General features: G+C 40.0%; 1 protein-coding gene across 1 annotated transcript in view; it reads left to right on the forward strand.

Moving 5' to 3' along the window:
- The window catches only part of PTH (parathyroid hormone), a 33,383-nt gene extending 20,377 nt beyond the window's left edge, over positions 1 to 13,006 (forward strand). Inside the window, exons 2-3 of the mRNA XM_033928779.1 lie at positions 12,536 to 12,628; positions 12,709 to 13,006. Coding sequence (XP_033784670.1) covers positions 12,536 to 12,628; positions 12,709 to 13,006 — 391 coding nt within the window. The remainder of the gene's footprint in view (positions 1 to 12,535; positions 12,629 to 12,708) is intronic.
- The last annotated feature ends 9,834 nt before the right edge of the window (positions 13,007 to 22,840 follow it).

Consider the following 22,840-nt stretch of genomic DNA (forward strand, 5'->3'; position numbering starts at 1 on the left):
GCTTAAGAACACTCATGACATGCAAACACTAGTTTTCCAAATTAAGGTGGCTGATGTCACTTCCGGGTGCCACGCATAGGAAGTGATGGGGTCGCAAGGAGCACGTTGTTGACTGCCGCGAGCAACAACTTCGACTAGAGGTACGGGGCAGGGAAGGAGGTGCGCGGCAGGTGGGGTTGATGAAGTAGCAAGGGGAGGCACACGTGATAGGAGGGATCGGGGAAGGAACGGGGGTGGGGGAAGGGCGCCAAAACCCCGGGCGCCTCTCACCCTCGCTACGCCACTGTTTGTGTCTGCAATAGTGAGCTTTGCATCAAAGTATACGCCTAGCATTCTAACACGAGATAAGATAGGGAACGTCACATCTTGTAACTGCAACTCCCCTAAAGTTAGATTTTTGGCTGATTACAATTGATCAGGCAGAACATAGCAGCAAGGGTGATCACAGTTTTACTTCGGAGGTTCTCAACTCAGTTCCAGGGACACACCCAGCTCGTCAGATTTTCAGAATATCTACAAAGAATATTCATGAGAGAGATTTGCATATAATGGATGTAGTGCATGCAGATTTATCTTGTGCAAATTCATTGTGGATATCCTGAAAACATGACTGGCAAAGTGTGTTCCAAGGATAGGCTTGAGAACCGCTGCTCAAGACAAAGTACTAAAGATCCCATCCCCACCTACGGACGCGCTGTCTCTGCGATAAAATTAAAAAAATATATTTTTAGGGCATGATTTGCATGCACAAAACACAGAATAGTGCTTTGGTAAAGTTGTGTCATTTACACTTGAATGCCATTACTTTAATGAATTATGCACACAAATTAGTATATGCTTTATAGAAAAAGTACCCCGATACCCCCACATTCTTTATATAGCACTCAAAATTGCATGTAGAAATTTGGGTGTGTGCCCACCAATTTCTGTGCACAATTGAATATAGAACCAATTAGTACCGCTAATTGGGGTCTAATGGTCAATTATCTATGCTAATTGGCAACAATTAGAATTTATAGGCACATCTTGCTAGGTGTATTCTAGAGAGATGTGCCCATAAAAGGGGGTGTGGCCATGGGAGGGACAAGTCATGGGCATTCCAAGAATTTGCGCTTACTGTTGTCGAAGATCTCTTCAAAGGCGGCTCAATTCTGCATCCTTTAAACAGTGAATTAATTTGTCTTATCTGTGCACTAGGAGCAGGAGAGGAGAAGAAGATGAGGTTTCTTTCTGGATATTTTGATCAAAATTCATGTCCTTTTAATTTAATTGGTAGAATCAAAGTGAAACCTAGTTCTTTTGCAGTTTGGGTACAGAGCATGGAGGGGGGGGGGGGAGAAGGCAAAAAGATGGCCTTTTGGATGCTTTGCACCTTATTTGGAAAACGTTCATCGATAATGAAAACATCTCTGCAGAGATCAGGATGCCCCATATGCCATCATCATGACTCTCCTAACATTCCATTGTGCTGCGGTGGTCAGTTACAACACACACACACAGCATTCTCTGCATCACTGAGCAATGAGGCAACCAGATTGCCACATTTGGGCTTCAGAACAGCATTAGCCATGTAACGTTATCTGAGCCTATCTGCTTTCAAGGTGTAAGGTCTCATGCATACCGCAAAGCTCTCCGACATTCGTGCACATGTCATGAAAACATGTCACTGTGCCTGTCGTACTTCACCCCAGAAAAAGCCACACGTGCTCTCTTAAATATCAGAATTGATATTTTCTATTGACAAAAATCACAGCAGAGCTGGTTCATCTTCATTTTTTTTTAGAATTTTGCACCAACTTTGCCTAAACTCCATTACGACATAAGTTTTAGGTGACTTTTACTACAGGTCGATGCTTGCTTGGCATTCTGCATCCACGTTTAGAAAAAAACATTTCAAGTCATCTGAATTGTCACTTATCTTCTCCACCCCAGGAAACAAGGAAGAAGACAACAATTACCTGATATCATACTTTGCTGGGCATGCTTTAAATTTGTTGCAAAGAATAGTTTGCTAGTATTGTGAAGGGTAATCTTTGTACACACAATACTGTACACCAATTTCTTTTTGGGGTGAAAGCACATTCCTCTTATGTACTGACAATTATGTTTTCTGATCAAGGTATAACAAATTAAATATAAGAAAAGGAAGTTCAAAATGTCCCAAAGCATAAGTAGTTTCAAGTTTCAAGTTTATTAGGTTTTAATATACCGACCATCAAGCAAATATCTGGCCGGTTTACATTAGATTTAAAAAGACAAAAAGAATAGAAACAATTGAAGAAATATTAAATAATTTGAAGAGTATATAGTGAACATTAAAGACATTAACAAGACAAACTTGACAGTGAGGATAAAAGGGAGTGGGAGGGTAAAGTTACATTGTAGAAAGAAAAAGGAGAAAGAGGAGTTAGGAGTAAAACATATTGGGTGGGGAAAATTTTTATAAGAAATAAAGCAGTATGAAAGCAATTTGATACTAGAGAAGAGTCTAAATAGAATTGAATGCATCACGAAATAAAAAAGTCTTCAGGCTTTTCTTAAATTTGTCAAGGTGTTGTTCGTCACGAAGTAGTTGTGGAAGAGAATTCCACAATGTCGGGGCAGACACCGCAAAATTTATTTTTCGTGTGTAATAGAACTCTTTTATAGACGGAATCACTAAGAGATTTTGATTTGTAGATCTCAGAGTTCGAGTAGAGCATTGAGGAATGAGGAGTTTGTGAAGGTATAACGGCAGGTGAGAGGATTTTATTTTGAATGTCAAGAGGATGATTTTGTAAGTGATACAATGCATCACGGGAAGCCAGTGAGCATCTTTCAGAGCTGGCGTAACGTGATCATATTTGCCTAGGTTATAGATGAGTTTTATTGCAGTACACTTAATTATTGGCTTATATACACACACATATATATAAGGCCAATAGTACACACATATATAAAACAACTGTATTACTGAGCTTTTTTTTTTGCATTCTCCATGTAAATGTTTTATTACCTACTAAGAAGTTAAATATCTTTACAATGATCCTTCTTAATTGGAAACTTTCTTCATGAATAATTTGTTTCCTTTGTAAATTCATTTTCTCGCTCTTTGTAACTCTTTAAATGGGTAACTGGGTAGAAGATTATTACATACTAGGGTATAATACCTTGTTGTAATTGGTCTCACTTTGCTCTTTTTGGTTAGTTTCCCATAATGTCAATACGAGGGGCTGCTGTAAAGTTCTCAGCCCCACCAAGAAGAGAATGATGTGGAGCCATGAAACTTACAAGTTATTCCACACTTTTCTTGACACTTTTCATTTCAATGAGGCAAATGCATCTAGCAAATGGACACAAGTATAGGGAAACCAAGCCATTGTGACATCACTGATGAGGCTAGCTCTTAGGCATTGGTGGAATGAGGCATTATGACATCACAGTACGAGGGACCACTGAAAAGTTCTCAGCCCAACCAAGAAGAGAACGATGTGGAGCCATGAAACTTACAAGGTATTCCACACTTTTCTTGACACTTTCCATTTCAATGAGGCAAATGCATCTAGCAAATGGACACAAGTATAGGGAAACCAAGCCATTGTGACATCACTGATGAGGCTGGCTCTTAGGCATTGGTGGAATGAGGCATTATGACATCACAGTACGAGGGACCACTGAAAAGTTCTCAGCCCAACCAAGAAGAGAACGATGTGGAGCCATGAAACTTACAAGGTATTCCACACTTTTCTTGACACTTTTCATTTCAATGAGGCAAATGCATCTAGCAAATGGACACAAGTATAGGGAAACCAAGCCATTGTGACATCACTGATGAGGCTGGCTCTTAGGCATTGGTGGAATGAGGCATTATGACATCACAGTACGTGACACTAACGCTCCAGATTATCGATTCGCAGAGTAAAACTATTGTATATTTTCCCAAGTGCCATGAAAAGTGTAAGTTTCATGGCTCCTTCACATCATTCTATTCTTGGTTGGGCTGAGAACTTTCCAGCTCCCCCCCCCCATCATAGATGTAGTAGTAATTTTTTCCCCCCTTTATTGATGGGACTAATGGTATATATCAGTTTATTGGTAGCTCATGGCTTTCTGCATTTTGATGATACAAATCTATTGGAGGTTAAATCATTTAAGCTTGTTAAATTTTTAATTGTCCATTGTTCAATGCTTTCTGATTATTGTTTATTTATATGAAATGCACTGTTTCTGGGCGTTTGATTTTTATTCGTAATTTAGAAAATGTATATTTATTAGTAGTTTTTTGTTGGTGTATTTTAAGTAATCATTATGGCCCCCTTTTATCAAGCGTTTTAGCATGGGCCAGCAGGGTAAATGCTCCAGAGCGCACAGGAATTGAATGAGGGTCAAAGCATTTTCCACAGCAGCAGCGCGACTGTTGCGGCTTGATAAGAGTGCCTATATGTAGGGTGACTTTGTTTTGTTGTTCCCTGCACAAGCCCAGTATTAGATGTAGCTTTCTTTCTAAACATTTTCAAAATTTAATAAAGATAAAGTTTAAAAAAGCAGAGTCCCTATATTTAACCCTTATTTTCTTTTCTTTTTTGTGTTCAATTATTTTATTTCATTTTTCAATGACATATCAAGTATCCACTTGTACAGAAAGGTAAAGTCAAACCAAAAGTAGATGTAATGCAAAATACAATACTAAACAGATTATCTACTATCTTAATAAGAAAATGTATATATAGCTTAACTTTAACTCAAGTCCTCTAAATAAAGCAAGATGTAGCATCAGCGAGAAAATATAATATAATATTACAAAATAAAAATGAAGACTAAAGGTTGTATAGGCTGAGAAAGGTAATCAACAATCAGTGAGTACTAACCCTTATTTTCAGTCAAATGCAAAAGCCTAAGGGTTCTGCTTGACATTCACTTAGATTTAGGAGCTTAAGAACCCCTTTTTCGAAGCTGCCGTGGTAAATGCCCCAACGCCCACAGTAACTGAATGGGCTTTGGCACATTTACTGCAGCAGCATTGCCACTGCGGCTTTGCAAAAGGAGCCCTAAAAGTAATATGCTTAAATTTAGGCCTGCCATTCATTTGTTTTATTTACTCTACCCCCCCTCCCCTTTTACAAAGCTGTGCTAGCAGCTGCCATGTGGCAAAAGCCTCGAAGCCATTTAAATCCCTATGGACTTCGGGGCAGTTAACGCTAATGCAGCTTTGTAAAAAAAAAAAATAGGGTGTGTGTATTATTTATCAGATTTGTTTTCTGCCTCTCAATCATTTGGGCACAGGATAAAAGTATAAACATATAATAATAGAAATAAAACAAAAGTAAGAATGATAAAAAAAACAAAACAAAATCATAGGATGGTCATGCCTGGGAAACAAGTGAAAGGATGTAGTTTTTAGCTAGCCCTTAACGTTATGGAATGTACCACCGAGTCCTATTTGAGCTGAAACAAATGTAAAGACATTTAAAATGATGCTGAAACCCTTTTCTTTTACCAAACCATTTGATAGCCAGGTAAATGGAGAGAGGAGAATCTAATGAGGAGACAGCAGGTCATGATGCTTTGTACAGGATAAGAGGTTATGCTAATTTTATATATATGTTTCTTTTGTGACTTTAGGGTCCTTTTACTAAGGCGTGCCGATTTAGCGCCATAGAATATAATGGGCGCCTTAGCATAGAGCATGCTCTAAATCAGTTAGCGCGCCTTAGTTACTCTGAGCTCTCCAAAACAAAAAACAAAAAAAAATACCTACTGCACCTAAAATTTCCCTTTTACATAACTGTAGCATGTTTTTTTTAGTGCCGACCGTGGCACTAAAAACTGTAGCTCCGTGCACCTAGGAATTCTATGAGTGTCGGAACCGTTACTACCACGGCCAGCGCTAAAATACACACTACAGTCTTGTAAAAAGGAGGAGGGGGTATATAAGCCACATGGAAACCTGAAGACTACTGAAGGGATGAACATTCAGGTACAGTAGGTATTTTTCTATTCTTGGAGGGCTCACAAAAATGTAAAGAGTTAAAATGGGATTTGAACCTGGGCCCTTTTGTTTAAAGACTACGGCACTAACCACTAATCTGCCCCCTCTACTATGCAGGGATATCTGGCCATTTTTGTTAAGAATGCTGTAAGATAGATGCCCAGTTAAGTACTATTGAAAATGGCTGGTTAGCCCTGAACAGGTGATTTAACCAGTCAGGAGACATTTGTGGCTGGCTGAATTCCTTTGAATGGTGACCATTTAGTATATTTGGTTTTAATGCCAAACCATTTGAAAAATATTGAACTGGTTACATAAAAGAAGCATTGTATTATGAAAATAATAATTTCTGCTTTTTACAATCAGTTTGGATAAAACTGAATGCTTGTTTACTACCGGTAGTTCTCTTCAATTTGTGGCTGGATAATGTGTCTTTATAAAATTGGCAAAAAATATGAGTCTTCTGGATTTTTCACATAGGCACCCTGTTATAAAATTAGTTTCTAAGAGAAAGCATATAAGCATGTACTGTATATTATATTTGTGTGCAATCTCGCAATGGATTATGACTATTTACTAAAAGCCCACAAAACATGCAAAAACACTCCACAGCAACCACAAAAACGGGATAAGTACTTAAGCAAAAGAAAAGCCTCAGACTAACGGAGAGGTGTAGCCGCACTCTTCCACCCAGACATCATAGGCAAAAAACTTTCGCAAAAGTTAAAGCTATGGCGGGTGGGAGCATAGGAATAGCCAAAATTAGAAGCGAAAACAGGCCAGGCCGACAATCGTTTTGTGGCCAGTAACCACTGCTTCAGGGCCTCAACACCAGCAATCCAGGCTATCGATTCGCAAGCAGTAGATTTGGTCTGCTGATTTCAGGGATTTAGTAGTACAGGAATTAGAAGTAATAGAGGATCAATATGGGAAATCCATCAAAAGATACAAACTGTCATATGAGGAAACCACAGCCATTCAAGAATTGAGTGAGAATCCAATGATTTTAGTTTCCTGGGCTGATAAAGGTGGGGGCGACAGTAATTCAATCCAGAAAGAAATATAATCAAGATGCCTATAGACAGCTCAACACTATTTACTATAAGCGCTTACCTATGAACCCTACGGATGATATCAAAAAGGAAATTGCCCGGATTCTGACCCCGAGCAATAAAAGCAATATGATTACACGAAAAGTGTATGAATTTTTGAAGGAAAACCACCGTGACTCCCAAGATATATTTCCTTCCAAAAATCCTTAAAGATGTGCAATCCCCGCCGGGACGTCCCATCATTTCAACAAAGAATTCCATTCTGGAACCCTTATCAAAATTTTTAGATATCTTTTTGAGAGAAGAAGCAAGTAAAGTCCGCTCCTTCATTAAAGATACCACACATATGCTGTTAACTTTATCTAATGTAACAGAGGTCGGTGATGATTGGATACTTGTCACATTGGATGTGGCATCACTATATACCATGATTCGGGCAGAAGAAGTGCTGAAGTTGTTGGAGGAAATATTCAATCGGAAAACCATGCATCCTAGAATTTCCTTGGAATTCCTAATGAAATTAACTGAACTAGTATTAACAAGGAGCTATTTTTGGTTCAATGAAGAATTCTTCCAACAAATTCATGGAATAGCCATTGGCGCTTCAGTAGCGCCGTCCATTGCCACATTGTACATGGCAAGTCTGGAAGAGAAACACATCTATAATTCGGATGGATTCAAGAATGTCAGTGTCTGGAAAAGATTTCTGGACGATATCTTTTTTATTTGGACAGCTTCGATGCAAGAGCTAAGGGACTTCATTGAATGGTTGAATAGATTGGAGCCAAATATTAAGTTTTAACATAGTAACATAGTAGATGACAGCAGATAAAGACCCGAATGGTCCATCCAGTCTGCCCAACCTGATTCAATTTAAATTTTTAAATTTTTTTCTTAGCTATTTCTGGGCAAGAATCCAAAGCTCTACCTGGTAATGTGCTTGGATTCCAACTGCCAAAATCTCCGTTAAAACCTACTTCAGCCCATCTACACCCTCCCAGCCACTGAAGCCCTCCTCAGCCCATCCCCCACCAAACGACCATACACAGACACAGACCGTGCAAGTCTGCAACCATCAATACTAGGGAAATTGTATTTTTGGATATCAATATACAGAAGGATAATGGATTTAAGACTACCTTATTTCAAAATAACACCAATAGAAAAAGTCTTCTATGGTATCACAGTTTTCACCCTCGACGGTTAAGGAATAGTCTTTCTATTAGCTAATTCCTCCGCCTTAGGCAGATTTGCTCTTTTGAAGATTTCAAAGTATAAGCGAAAAAGATGAAGAAAAGATTTCACCAGCGGAGGTACCCGAAGGAAGCATTCATCAAGTATATACCTGTGCTAATTTCACCCAAAGAGATCTACTGCTGAATTACCTTGAAGAGAAAGAGAATCTGGGACTAATTTTTGTTCAGAAATACACACCCCTCTCATCTAAAATCAATAAGTTGATACTCAAACATCTTTATTTTAAATCTTTGTCATTTATATATTAGCACATCTATGTTAAAAAGTTTTCAAGTTATACCTTTATAAGTCATTTTCATATTTTATCCCTTTTATATTCATATATTTGCATGTCACATTCATTACATCATGTTTCTTTTGTTTGCTTGTATTTCTGCATATACATAGTTATGTTAAAAGCTTCATATTATCTTTGTATTGTTTTAATGTCATGTTATTGCATTTTAATTCCTTATTGTCCCCTGAGGAAGGTGACAGTCGCCGAAACTTGGATCCTAGTCAGGACCACATTTACATTATATGTCAAGGACTTGTAACTGAAGGTTGGTTCTGACATCTCCTGTGCCTCTTCTTTTGTTGCTCTGTTTTACCCCGAGGCCTAGGACCTTCGTTCTCTTTTTTTCTTCACAATCCATCCTTGCCATTTTCAGGGCTCAGACCACAGAAGTCAATCCGGCATTGGCTTCACTTCCCCACTGCTGGAGCTGCCATTTAAGCACCAGTCCTGTGCATTCCAGACATCTAACACCCTTTCCATGAAAAAGCATTTCCTGATGTTACTCCTAAGTCCAGTAGTATAGTAAGGGGGACAGACCACCCCTGGCAGTGTCTTAGTGGTGGCACCAGCACCTCTCCTCCTCTCTCCCACCGTGTGCACACCCTCACTTCCCCACCATACCTCTAGCTCCAACCTGCTGCTCGCTGTGCCTTGGTACTCCCCTCTGACATAACTTCCAGGTCCAGCAACTAGGAAGTGACATCAGAGGGAGAGCAGCAAGTTGGAGATGCTGCTTGCACCGGGGAAGCTAAACAGATATGGGGAGGGTCATGGGGGGAGGAGGGGGAATAGAAAAGAGGGGAGGGGGTGACACTACCCCAGGTTTCTCGTAACCTCACTACACCAGTGCCACCTTGCAAAATCTAATCGTTCTCTCTAGTTTTACCACTTCTCTGTTTGGAAAAGATTTGCTTGTAGATTAATACCATTTAAGTATTTAAATGGCTGTATCATATCTCCTCTATCCCTTCTTTACAAATTCAGGTGTTCAAGTTTTTTGTCATAAGTTTCTTGGTGCAATCCTGATATCATTTTCGTTGCCTTCTTCTAGACTTTCAAAACTTCCATCTTTATCAAGATACAGCTTCCAAAACTGAACAAAATATTCCAAGTGAGGCATTACCAATGACTTGTACAAAACACCTCTTTTTCTGCTGGTGATTCTTCTCACCAGCAGCTTCCATATTGCTCATCTCTAGGGATGTGACTTTCTCAAATTTGCCTAGTTAATAAGTCTATGGAATTTTTCTCTAAGAACTTGTGCAACCATTTTTAAAACCAGCTGCAATAAATACTTTTATTACACCCTCAAGCAATGAATTCCAGAGTTTAATTATGTGGTGAATGAAAAAAATATTTTCTTCAATTAATTTTAAATGTACTGCTTAGTAACTCTATGGCATACCTCCTAGTGTTTGAACCTTTGAAAGAGAAAACAAGATTTATCTCCCCTTAGCTTTCTTTTCTCCAAGCTGAAGAGTCTTTCCTCTTGGAGAAGTTTTCATCCCCTTGGTCATTTTGCTCATCTTTCTCTGTGCTTTTTCTAATTCTACCAAATCTTTGAGATGGGGTGACCAGAATTGCACACAATACTCACACCATGAAGCAATTAGGAAGAATTATGATATTCACTGCTGTATTTTCCATTTTTTCCTAATAATAACTAGCATCCTATTTGCTTTGTTGGCTGTTGCCACACACTGATTGGAGCATCCACACACTGATTGGAGCATATCAACATATCATCCACGATGATGCTTAGATCCTTTTCTTGGATGGCGACTCTTAATGTGGAACCTTCCATCAGGTAGCTATAGTTTGCATTATTCTCTCCTACATATGTATGAAGTAAGGCTGAATAAATTGCAGCTGTACTCACTTGAGGAACGAAGAGAGAGAGGGGACATGATTGAGACATTTAAATATATCACGGGCCGTATCGAGGTGGAAGAGGATATCTTCCATCTTATAGGACCTTCGTCCACCAGAGGGCATCCGCTGAAAATTAGGGGAGGAAAATTTCATGGTGACTTCAGAAAGTATTTCTTCACCGAGAGGGTGGTCAATCATTGGAACGAACTCCCACTGCAGGTGATTGAGGCCAACAGCGTGGCAGATTTTAAAAATAAATGGGATATTCACGTGGGATCTCTAATGATGTAAAGGCAGGGGGTGGTGAACAAATTCAAGGCGAAGGGTCACTAGAGTGGGCAGACTTGATGGGCTTTGGCCCTTTTCTGCCGTCATGTTTCTATGTTTACATGCATCATTTGCACCTATCCACATTAAATTTCATCTGCCATAGGAATGTTCAGCCTCTAGTTTCCAACATCCTCTTGTAATTTCTTACAATCTGCTTGAGATCTGACCGCACTGAATAATTTTGTCATCTGCAAATCTAATCACCTGATTCATCACTCCAACTTCCAGATAGATCTTTGGTAAAGGTCTGACAAAGCATTTATGTGGAATACCTAAAAAGCACCTATTTTATAGAGACAAAAGAAGTGCTTTGTAAAACTGTGACCCTGAATTAGCTCCTGGCAGCACACCAATCTCCTCATACAAAGTTAAATATGTACATGTATTCTCGATGTTAAATACATGCATACGTTGAAACCCACCCACATCTATGTGTGAGCCACATAACATAGGTGCATCTACTCTTATCAGGGGTTCTCAAACCGGTCCTCACTAAGGTTTTCAAGATACCCACAATGAATATGCATGAGATAGATTTGCATACTTACTATGGATATTGAAAACTAGACTGTCTTGGTGTGTCCCATGGACTGGGTCGAGAACCCCTGTTGTATAACCACATAAAATTTTATAAGAACCTTTTTCTGTGTGTAAAGCATGCTTTACATGTGGAAACCCTTTATAAAATTATCTCTATGGGAATGGAAAAAGAGCTTAGCAAATTTAGCCACCTATGTTGACAGCCTCAACATATTTTCAGATTTTGCTTATCTTTGGAACTTGCTAACATTTTAAACTGATCAATAATCTGCAGTTGCTGATACCTATCCATCTATACCCTAATTCCAATGGATGGGGTAGAGAATAGGAAAGAGAGGCCAGTCTACAGGTTTGAGGGAGTAACTACAAAATAGAAATATATGGTGGAAATGTTTTATTAGGTCAAGATGTAGTTGTTTCAGAATTCTATATAACACCTAATTGCCTGTTAAATATAAAGTTGTTTTCAAATAAAACTGAACCGTATAAAAGTCACACTTAAGTCACCCAGCATACTTTCATTTTTGAGATAAGCCTTTCTCTCCTCATGCATTCTTCTTGTTTTTTCAGCCTTTTAATGTATAGTTAAAAGCCTGAAGTACGTGTGGAGCTCTGGTCATTACAATAGAGTGATAACATATGATGAGCTAAACAGCCTGGAATGAGTTAACCTATACACGAGGGGTGGGCACTGGGGAACTGGGTGGATGCCAAGAAGCTCCTGTAGCTTGAATGTTCTTAAGGGCTGGGGGGTGACATCAGCTGACATGATATAAGGGCTTCCTCATGTTCTCTCAGGGGTTATATATTAAAGGTTCACATAAAGAGTCTAGTAAACAAATCTATTCATTAGCAAAGTGCCAGCCACCGTGAAATACTAAGTGGTAAGTACAATATCATTCATTATGTTTTCTACTTACATGTATGAGAAAATGATTTTACTAACATTTCATTATTCAACAATTAAATTATATTATTGTTTATATTATATCTGTATTTAGCTGTCTAGATATAGATACAATGAACAAGTTTAAGAATAGGAAACCAGGCTGCTATTATAATACTCATAATATAAATAGTGTACCATTGTAACTTACAAATAATTTTTTTGTTTGCTTCTAACAAATATTTCTTAACCTTGCATTTTTAATACATTGCCAATACTGTATTTCTTTTATTGATAGCATATTAAAAATACAATAAGGAAGTACTTACTGAATATATCATTTCTCTATCTAGAGTTAACATGATTTTCAAAAGAGATATGGCAAAACTTGCCGTTTTCTTCTGTGGAGTGTGTTTCTTTGCAAAGTGTGTGGGAAAACCAGTTAGGTAAGTGTGCTGGTATCCTTTGATTTTCAGTGTGCATTTCTTAAAACAATATTTTAAAAGTTGATTTTTCTTGCCTGTAGGAAAAGAGCAATAAGTGAAATGCAGCTCATGCATAGCATTGGGAAGCACAGACATGCTACTGAGAGGCAAGAATGGCTGGAACGTAAACTGCAGGATGTGCACCCTGCCTCAGCCAGGGCACCAGAGGGCATCCAGACCGAAGCCCTGGACTCTAGGAGTCAGAGACCCAAAAGGAAGGAGGAGAAATGGAGAGAAATTAAGACCAGAAGGTTATTTCCAGACCAAATGCATGCACTACAGAAGAAAGTCCTTGACAAAGTTTTTATAGGTATACCTTTAAAAAGAAATTCTCATTGAAAAAGAGTATATTATGGGATCCTTTTACTAAGGTGTGCTAGTGGATTTAGCATGCGCTGAATGCCACACAGCTCACTGTATACTTATGGATTGCATGGTACTTAACCTACTTAACCTACCCTAATTCGTTAGCATGCTAAGGGGGAATTCATCAAAAAGCATCAAGTCCATTAGCTTGTGCTAAACATGTCCATTAAATTCATATGGGCATCTTTAGCAAAATTCCCCCTATATCTGTCAGCATCCCTTAATAAAAGGATCCTTATATGTTTGCCTGCCTGCCTATTTATTATGATGAGTGATTTTATTATCAAGGTCTGTTATTTTTAGTTTAGAATAATTCTTGGGTTCTCAAACTTTTAGTTCTGAGTTTGACAGTTGCCTGGAATTCAAATGCACCAGTACCTTAAAGGTTCTGTCACTCGCTGTTAAACAGCCATTTTGAAGAACTCGGGGCTCCTTTTACAAAGGTACGCTAGCAGGTTTTGCCCCGCGCGCTAGCCGCCACCGCCTCCTTTTAAGCAGGTGGTAATTTTTCCGGCTAGCACGCGCTAATCTTGTGCGTGCGCTAAAAACGCCAGCGCACCTTTGTAAAAGGAGCCCTTGATCACTGTTTGAAGTGTATTTGGACACTCTTTGACAGATGAGGGGACAAATTAAAATCTGTGCAACTAATATCTTGGCTGCATTTCCCAAAAATTAGAAGACTACCAAGATGCCTTGTTGCACATCTGCAACCCACTCCAGTGTCTGTGCAAGATGGGTGATCCTGTTAGTTTGCTGCAAGTATCTTCATCTTGATGCATCACTGGATAAAAAAAATTAAAATTTGTGCTTGATTTGTGGCTCCTATTAATATCCGTATTTGCTAACGGATTAGCACGTGCTAAACGTTAACACATGCATGTTAGTCTATGGATGCGTTAGCGTTTAGCACGCGCTAATCGGTTAGCGCACCTTTGTAAAACAGGAGGCAAGAATAATTATTTTAAAGATTTTCATCTGTATCTCAAAGACTGGCAAGTTAAAATGAAAAGGAAATGTAGCTTATTTTGATTTTTTTTAAAAGAGTATTCTCTAAATGGAGTAAATATAAATCATAGTCAAGCACAAATTGCCAATGGGAGTTTGCCTAGAATATACTGCTCTACAATTGCAAAAGGAAGTGAATCTGCTCATGTGCAAAAATAACCCCCCTTTTATCAAGCTGCGTAAGGGTTTTTTTATTGCAGACTGCTGCGGTGAAAGCTCTGTCGTTCATGAGCGTCGGAGCTTTTATCATAGCGGTCTGCGATAACCCCCCCCCCCACACACACAACTTGATTAAAAGGGGGGGGGGGAGAGTAAGATAGGTGCTATCTGTAACCTAGGAAATATTAGACATCTGCACAGCCCCTTCTGGATCCCCAGAATTTCAGAGGCAAAAGGCATTAAGTCTACTGCAGAGAAACAAGCAAACATGTTTCCCCCACCCCTATTTCCCCCACAAATCAGCCAGTCCAGTATGAAGTTGGGTTTAAAAAGGCACAGGAGGACCAAAAGAGTAAAGGAGAGAAAAAGAATAAAGCAAATGATGGTGTGAATAGAAGGTAGAAGCTATTTAAAGAGAAAAAGAAACAGTAATTTAAAGTAGAATATATGAAGTTTGACATGGTGATGGAGGGCAGAGCAGTTCAAAGACACAAGGGAAACATGGCAAAGAATGGACTAAGAGAGGAAGGGGTAAAGTCAGTAAAAATGGAGAAGGTAGTAGTGAGAAATTTCCTGAAAGTAGAGGTCAACAAGAAGTCATAAGTGTGAAGGAAAGGTAAGACATGTGGAAAGGGGGCAGTGAAAAGCGGAAAGGAAGTTGCGTGGACATAAAGAATATCTACAGCATGTTACTGTAGTGTGTATTGAAAAGAAAGGCATTAGCTAGCACAAGACATGAAGAGATGGGAAAATGAAAAAATACAGACAATAGTAATAAAATATTACAGAAAGGAAAGAGAGAAATGGCCACCCCCATCCCTCCTCAAAAAAAAAACTGACAGAAAAACAGAATGATGAAGGTGATAAAATGGGGTAGGAGGACCATCCATGCTCAGTCTGACGTGCAATATCAAAATGAAAATGGCAGAAAAGCAAGTGATGTGAGAACAGTAACGTAGTACGAGAGGCCGGAGCGCATTAGGCACCATCCAGCAGCAATGTGGCTGGTGGGGATCCCTAAGCATCTCTCCTCTCTTCCCCAGCGATGACGGGGGTGTCTCTTAACTGCACTCTCCTTCCCCAGGTACCTCTTAAATCCTTCTATTCTTTGCCTGCAGTAAGCAAGGAATCCCACCCCCCTGCTTATGGCCGGCCCTCTGAGTTGTCCTTCTAACGTGACTTCCTGTTCTCGGGACCAGGAAGTTACCTCAGATGGAAGGCTTGAGTTGGTAGGAGTGGGTAGGAGTTCCTGCTCACTGCCACTGAAGAACAGAAGGATTTGAGGTACTGGGTATGTGTGTAGAGGGAGATGAGTGAAGTTAAGAGACCCCCATCACTGGGAGTAGGGGATGGCACCCTCTGCTCCAGGTGCTGTCTTTCCTTATTACGCCACTGTGTGAGAGAAATGAGGAAGGAAATGACAAGAGTTGTGTATCAGAGTAACAGTGATATGAAAAGCCAAATAGAACAGATAGTTGAAGAAAAGCATAAAAGGGAAAAGAAAAATATTTCAAAATTGAATCATATAGAATAATGCTGATCACACTAGAATGGGAAATAGAAGGTGGATAGCGTAGCTGGTTTTAAGAAAGGTTTGGACAAATTCCTGGAGGAAAAGTCCATAATCAGTTATTAAGACATAGGGGAAGCCTCTGCTTGCCCTGGATCGGTAGCATGGAATGCTGCTACTCTTTGGGTTTTGGCCAGGTACTACTGACCTGGATTGGCCACCGTGAGAACAGGCTACTGGGCTTGATGGACCATTGGTCTGATCCAGTAAGGCTGTTCTTATGTGGTATTATTAAAAAGGAGTCATAAGGAGTAAGACAAGATAAATGATCTTCCAAAAGGAGGCCAGTAGAAGTTAAAACAACAGTTTTATTGAAAAAGAGATTATGTTCTTACCCTGGTAAGCTCTTTTCCAGTAGATAGGTGAGACATTCTAGACAGTAGGGTTATTTATCTGTAGCCTTGTGCTGCTGCAGAAGGAATCCACTCTGGATTTTTCACTCTGCATCTGTTACACTTCACTGGTCTTTCTAGCTCCACGTTCAGTTCTTTCCTTCTGCACACGTACCTGCAGGAGTGTATGTTCTGCTCTCCCGATTTTACTATTTTTAATTTGATGTAAATTTGTCCCCTTTCGGGTAATTTAGTGCTTGGAGAATTTGAAGCTCTGCCTGTTTGAGAATTCACAGACTTTGGTCTGTAGCTAACTGGATGATCCCACTGGGTACCTGTTAGCTAGCCTGCATAGTTTTCTCTGGAGCTCAGGGCTGTCTCTGAGGAAGCTCACCTAACTGTTGATCAGGGACTGAGCACAGGCTGTTAGGCGCCCTTAGGAGGCTTGGCGGTGTCTCGTAGGGTGCTGACTACGTCGTCATGCCTCTGCCCATACAGGTGCACATCCGTTGGTCTGCAGGGTGGAGGTGTAGTCAGACATAGGAGTCTGGCAGACAGCCTGAAGATCATCTTTACAGAACCATTCCCAGCATTGTGGTAGTGAATTTTCTCATCCAGCTACTGTGAGAAAGCTGAAAGCAGCTATAGCACAGATCTTGTCAGGACACAAGTGAATACACAGGCTGAAAGCCTGTAAGAGGAATCAGGGGAGGTTTGAAAAGTAGGGTTTTGAGTGTTTCTGAATGTTCCCCCTCCTGAAAAATCCTAAAAATCACTGTTTTTAGAGTTTGGGAAGTATGAAAAAAAAAAAAAAATCACAATTTTGGCACAATTTTTTTGACAGAAGCCATCTTGGATTTTTAGCTATCTTTTTTCCTAAAGCTCCCTGCTTCTTCAAAACTGTAAATTTTGCCTAGAAACCTGATGGGATGGAGTCCTTGGGCTCTCCTCTTCTGGATTCTTGCCAGGAATGCGCCTATTTAGCATTAGGTGCAATTTCTGGCTCCTAATTTGGGTGCCTATCCCCAATATCCTACAACACTGCAAATTTTAGGAATGTGCCTGACCCACTCATGTACCCCCCCATGATCACGCTATGGGATTTGGATGCACATTGTTATAGAATAGTGTGTATCAAATTCCGAATTGGTGTCCATTAATGCCAATTTGTGCCCAATTATTGGCTAGTTGGCTCCTTAGCCAATTTGTGTGTACAGCTTGGATCGGCATCCAATTTTGGGCACCATATATAGAATCTGGGGAGAATGTGATGATTAAACAAGTACTTCCACCCAGAACTAAAAAGATGCAGATGTGTCAATCAGAAAAACTCCACCTATGTTGGAGTTCTCCAGTCCTTATTAACTTCTTGAAATACAGTGTAGATAGGACACCACATGCCAAAATTATCAGAGTGAAAGAGACATGGAGCTCCTTTTACAAAGGTGTGTTAGGGCCTTAACGCGCAGAATGGTGCGTGCTAAATTGCCACGCGTGCCTGCCGCTACCGCCTCCTCTAGTTTTTTGGGCAGCGCGCGCTAAAAACGCTGGTGCACCTTTGTAAAAGGAGCCCATAATATCATGAGCCTTTTTTGAAGTGTAGGCCACAATAAAAGGTAAAAGAAGCAGGGCATGTACAAGTGGAGGGATAAAGCAGAAATTGGTAAACTCAGAAAATGAAAGGCCTTCATCTTGTTAACAAGTACACCACCTGTAGCTAGGGCTTAACTTCTGGACATAAAGGAAGCTGAACTGTGGAGTCAGGGGATGCTAATTAGGTGAAACTTGAACTTGAAAGGGGATAGGAGCAGGAGAAGAGGGTCTGCTCTGGATTAAGGAAGAGGGCAACTTCTTTGTTCTGCTCCAGGCTTTCCGGAAGGGAAGGGCTGAAGCTGAACACTTCTGCTACTCTGGAGTCTAAAATGAACTGGAACTGTGTTTCAGGTCCTTCTCCCCATAGCTCTAATGCTGCTAATTTATGATTATCTTGTATTTATTTTAAAAAAAAAAAAAATGTAAAATTAAAATGTCAAAAGTACTTTTAAAGAACTGTATTTTAACTACTTCTGCTGGTTTAAAAAGCACTTTTAATATTTATTTTTGTTAGTATATTTATTGTATAATTTATAATTTTATAAAAGTGCATTATTGTGCCTTGTCCCAGTCACATAATGAAAGTTTATGTTTAATAAAACTGAAACAAAGATCTTTTGGAAAGTGTATTAAGAATATTTAACTGTTTAGCTCCTTGATCTGCAAAAATTTTGATTAGGAGTTTCAAATGTTTACTATTTTACTAATTTCCAACAAATAAAAGCAATATTGAAAATATGTATATATTATTTGGTTTTCTTTTAAAGCTTATAATTAAAAAACATAGACGTCCAAAAAGCATTCTAAATCAGCCCTTGGACGTCCTAATCGTCAGGACGTCCAAGTGCCGATAATCAAAACTGTCTTTCTGTATATCTAGCAAGGTGTTCCAGCCTCTGTACGTTTCGAGCAGGGGTGCACAACTCCGGCTCTCGAGGGCTGTAATCCAGTCGGATTTTCAGGATTTCCCCAGTGAATTTGCATGAGATCTATTTGCCTGCACTGCTTCCATTGTATGCATATTGATCTCATGCTTATTAATTTTGGAAATCCTGAAAACCCTGGCCTGGGCCGAAGTTGTGCACCCCTGGTATAGAGCATGAGATGGGCGTTGTGGAAGTGAGTTGTGGGCGTGCTTTGGACAGTCTCAAGGGTAGGTTAGAAATGGACGACTTGCAGCGATAATCATACATTTTGCAAGACATCTTGGACGGAACTTATACGTTTGGAACTAGACCTGTTTTAGAACGGTCTAAGTGCCACAAAGGTGCCCAAACTGACCAGATAACCACTGAATGCATTAAGGTATCTAGTAGCCTGTAGGTTAGTGAACCATAGAGAGGAGTAGCAAGTCCCATTTGCCACTCTAACCACTACATTTAGGTGGACTCACCATAACCTATAAGAGTTTGGGTGAGATGTTTATCTGGCACCCTTTAAGTGATGTTCACAGCACTGCCCTCTAAGGTGCCCCACTGCTCTGTTGCCATGTCTCCCATGTCCAAATGGTCTTATTCTGGGCATTTGGGACTTGGATGAAATTTTGATCAAAAATATGGTATAAATATGGTGGTCTGGGCAGCCCAATGGCTTGGACGTCCAGATATAGGATTTTAAAAAAATTATTTCTAGACGTATGGTGGTTTGCTTTCTAAAATAGGCATTTTCTTATTGCTGACTTTGGACATCCAAATCAGATTTAAAGGTATGGTTTGAAAATGCCCCTCCATGTCTCCCATAAAATGTTTTTTCTTCCAACTTTATCCTTTAGTAAGTGAAACAGTGCATTTTTTCCTGACATTGCCTGCATTTTGTTTTGGTTTTATTATTTCCTAAGCCAGTGTTTCTCAGCCCTCTTTTGGAGGCAAAACTAGCCAGTCAAGTTTTCAGGTTCACCAGAATGAATATATATGAGTGAGATCTAAATACAAGAAGCCTCCATTATATGCAAACTTATCTGATGCAGATTCATTTTAGATATCCTAAAAACCTAAATGGTCTAGATCAGTGGTCTGAAACATGTGGCCCGGGGGCCACATGCGGCCCGCCAGGTACTATTTTGAGGCCCTCAGTATGTTTATCATAATTGCAAAAGTAAAATAAAACAGTTTCTTGATCATATGTCTCTTTAGCTATAAATGACAATATTATTATTGGAGACTTGGCCAAAAGGAAAGATTTATGAAGAGTTTTACCTCATGCAAAATTGTCATTTCTTTAATAAGACATTAACTATTTTTTCTGCGGCCCTCCGAGTACCTACAAATCCAAAATGTGGCCCTGCAAAGGGTTTGAGTTTGAGACCACTGGTCTAGATGCATCTCCAAGAAATTTTTAAGACGCACTGTCCTAAACTGTATTTTATCTTTGTTTCTCTTGGAGGAACTTTCTCTGAACGGGTTAGTTTTGTGCATATGCTCTATGGTATCTTTGACTTTGGGTAGAACTATTCAAGTTAAAGTTGTACAGAGCTGCAGCAACAAACCAAGAAAGACCTATTCAAGAGAACAGAAATATATTGCACAAAATCCCTTTTTCTGAATTAAGAAAGTGCAATACAGTCAATAATAACTTTCCTCTTTCCAATTTAATCCCTTTGATGTAGTGGAACTTGAATGATTATAATTATACACTGAGAAAAATGTAAATAATTTATGTCCAAACTGTCACCTTTATTCAATTAATACACCATAAAATAAAAATATCTTCGGTATGATAGTTACATAACATTTCAGTTTGCATGACTAGAACCAATATTAGAAAGGCTGGGGTCCCAAATCCAGGTGGCAGGCTTCACAGTCTTCTACTTTGGGGTCCAAGATAAGTGCTCTATTTGTACTAACATCATACACAACGACTCAGAGCAACATGAGTTTCAAGTTAGAATATAAGAACGTAAGAACTGCCATACTGGGACAGACTGAAGGTCTATCAAGCCAACCCAGGTCCCAAGTACCAGGGAGGGTGTTGCTCCATGGGACAATGATGACATAGAATGAGACCCCCAATCATCCCAGTCATTCTCTGACTGGATATCCTGGTCCTGCAACAGGTCTGTTGCTGGTCAGGGAGTGACCTGAGGGAAAATCCCAGTATACACAACCACATCAGGTTCACAAAATCCAGGGTAATGCCCTGCACTCACAGCCCAAAAGACCCCTGCAGAGGCTCCCTGTGTGTCCTCTTGGGCTCCGTGTTTTGCCAACTCACCTTCGAAGTTCTCTGGAAAGGACCTCTTTCCCTGAAAACAAGTCTCCTGTGGATCCCTTGCCCTAGAGTAGTCAGAGGAGGCTAACCCCATAACTCTCATGGCCTACGTGCTGCATAGCATGCAGAATATGGACACTATTTGACCGACTATCCAGCACAAACCTGGTATGATACAGGGGTAGAAAGGCCTGAGAAATCCATCCCTGTCATTTTAAGCAAAATCGAAGGGTTTTGAGGCAGATAGAGGCTTTAGAAATAAAATTGGGAAATCCAAGATGGCCCGGGAAAAAAATTAAAAGACTAAAAAGCATTAGAAAGGGCTTTTTAGTGGTGGGGGACCCTATCCCTGGCCCCAGGAACCTTCAAAACCTCAGAATTCAGACCCCACCCCCTGATTTCCCCCACAGGCTGCAATAGCTTTTCTCATTGTGCCATATGGTACCTGCCTGCTTCAGTTCAGAACTGCAGCTGGAAAACTGGAGAAGATTTTTGCCTCAAATTTTTTCCATAAAATGTGGTCTTCGGGCTGCCAGTCAGACTAAGACTCAACCCCTCAAATCCTAGCACCATGACAGCCCCCGATTACGGTAAGTCCTGGTGAACCGGAACAGAGCCAAACAGCCTGTGCTCAAGCTCCTGTTGAATCAGGAATGTGAGCTAGCTACACCGGGAACGGACCCTGAGCTCAAAAAATATTAAAGCAGGCTAGCTAGACAGGTATCTGTGAGGGTTGATCCTGCTGACAGCAGGCTTCTGCCCAGCAAGTCTGTGTCTTCTCCAAGGCAAAGGTCCCAAACTCGTGGGAACTCCAGGCACCAAGCCTTAAACTTTGGATGTAAGAAAAAAAAAACTCAAAATAATAAACCCCGCAGAACAAATCAGAAAGACATCTTCTCAGCTTGCTAGCAGAAGAAACAACTGGGAAGGAGGCGGAGTTGAAAGATGTATGACATCCTGCAGCAAACAACTTGCGGATTAAGATGGATAACTCTAGCATTCAGGACGACTAGACACATTGCACTAGAATTAGGATTAGCTACCATTAAAATCTAATTACACTTACCAAAAGTTAAGTTACTGTATCAGCTATCAAGTTAACATATGACATGTGAGATCAGCAAGTGACATTTTAAATTTGGCCCTGTAGCATGAAATGATTAATTTTGGCTGAGGAAGTGCCAGTAAACTGGCCAGTGTCGGCAGGGCCTTTCCTCTGATGCGTCAGAAATGACACATCAGAGGAAAGGCCCTGTTGGGGCTGGCCAGAAGCAGCCTGTTTACTGGCTGCTGCTACAGCTTCAGGTGAGTGAACCTTTTTCCTCCTTTTTGAGGTGAAAAAGGTTACCTCGGTTTATAATTGGATTGGTATATTTGAGTATATTCGGTATATCTAGTAGCGTTATCGAAATGATAAGTAGTAGTAGTACACCACCATGCATTTTCCCCTTTCTATCCTGAGCTTTGGTAGAGGCAGAGTAGCAGGAAAAACAAAAAACCAGGAAGCCAATGGGGGCCACAACAGGTCTCCAGGGCGTTGCCACTGGCCCCCAGGTCTTGCATTGAAGAACACTGGTCTAGAGTGTCCAATACCTTGGGGAGTACCAGTGTAGCAGCTATGATGGATAAAGAAATATTGCTATTTAAGTGTTTTAAAAATAAACATTTATAAACTTCTATGTTTATATCTCAGCCGCTAAATTCAGAAATATTTGTTATATTTTCTTTTACATTCTTACTAGGTGTTTTTTTAACACTACAAAAATGCAAAACGGCTTTCATTTTGGAACACTGTTCCATTATCACTACTCCTAATGTTGCTACTATTTATGTTTAATTAAAGTACTTGATATCCCGCCAATGCAAAAGATCAACATGGCATCATACAATATACAAGACAGTCCTTGCTCCGTGGAAGTTACAGTCTAATCTAGATCACTG

This window comes from Geotrypetes seraphini, chromosome 19, assembly GCF_902459505.1.
Source record: "Geotrypetes seraphini chromosome 19, aGeoSer1.1, whole genome shotgun sequence".
Lineage (NCBI taxonomy): Eukaryota > Metazoa > Chordata > Amphibia > Gymnophiona > Dermophiidae > Geotrypetes > Geotrypetes seraphini.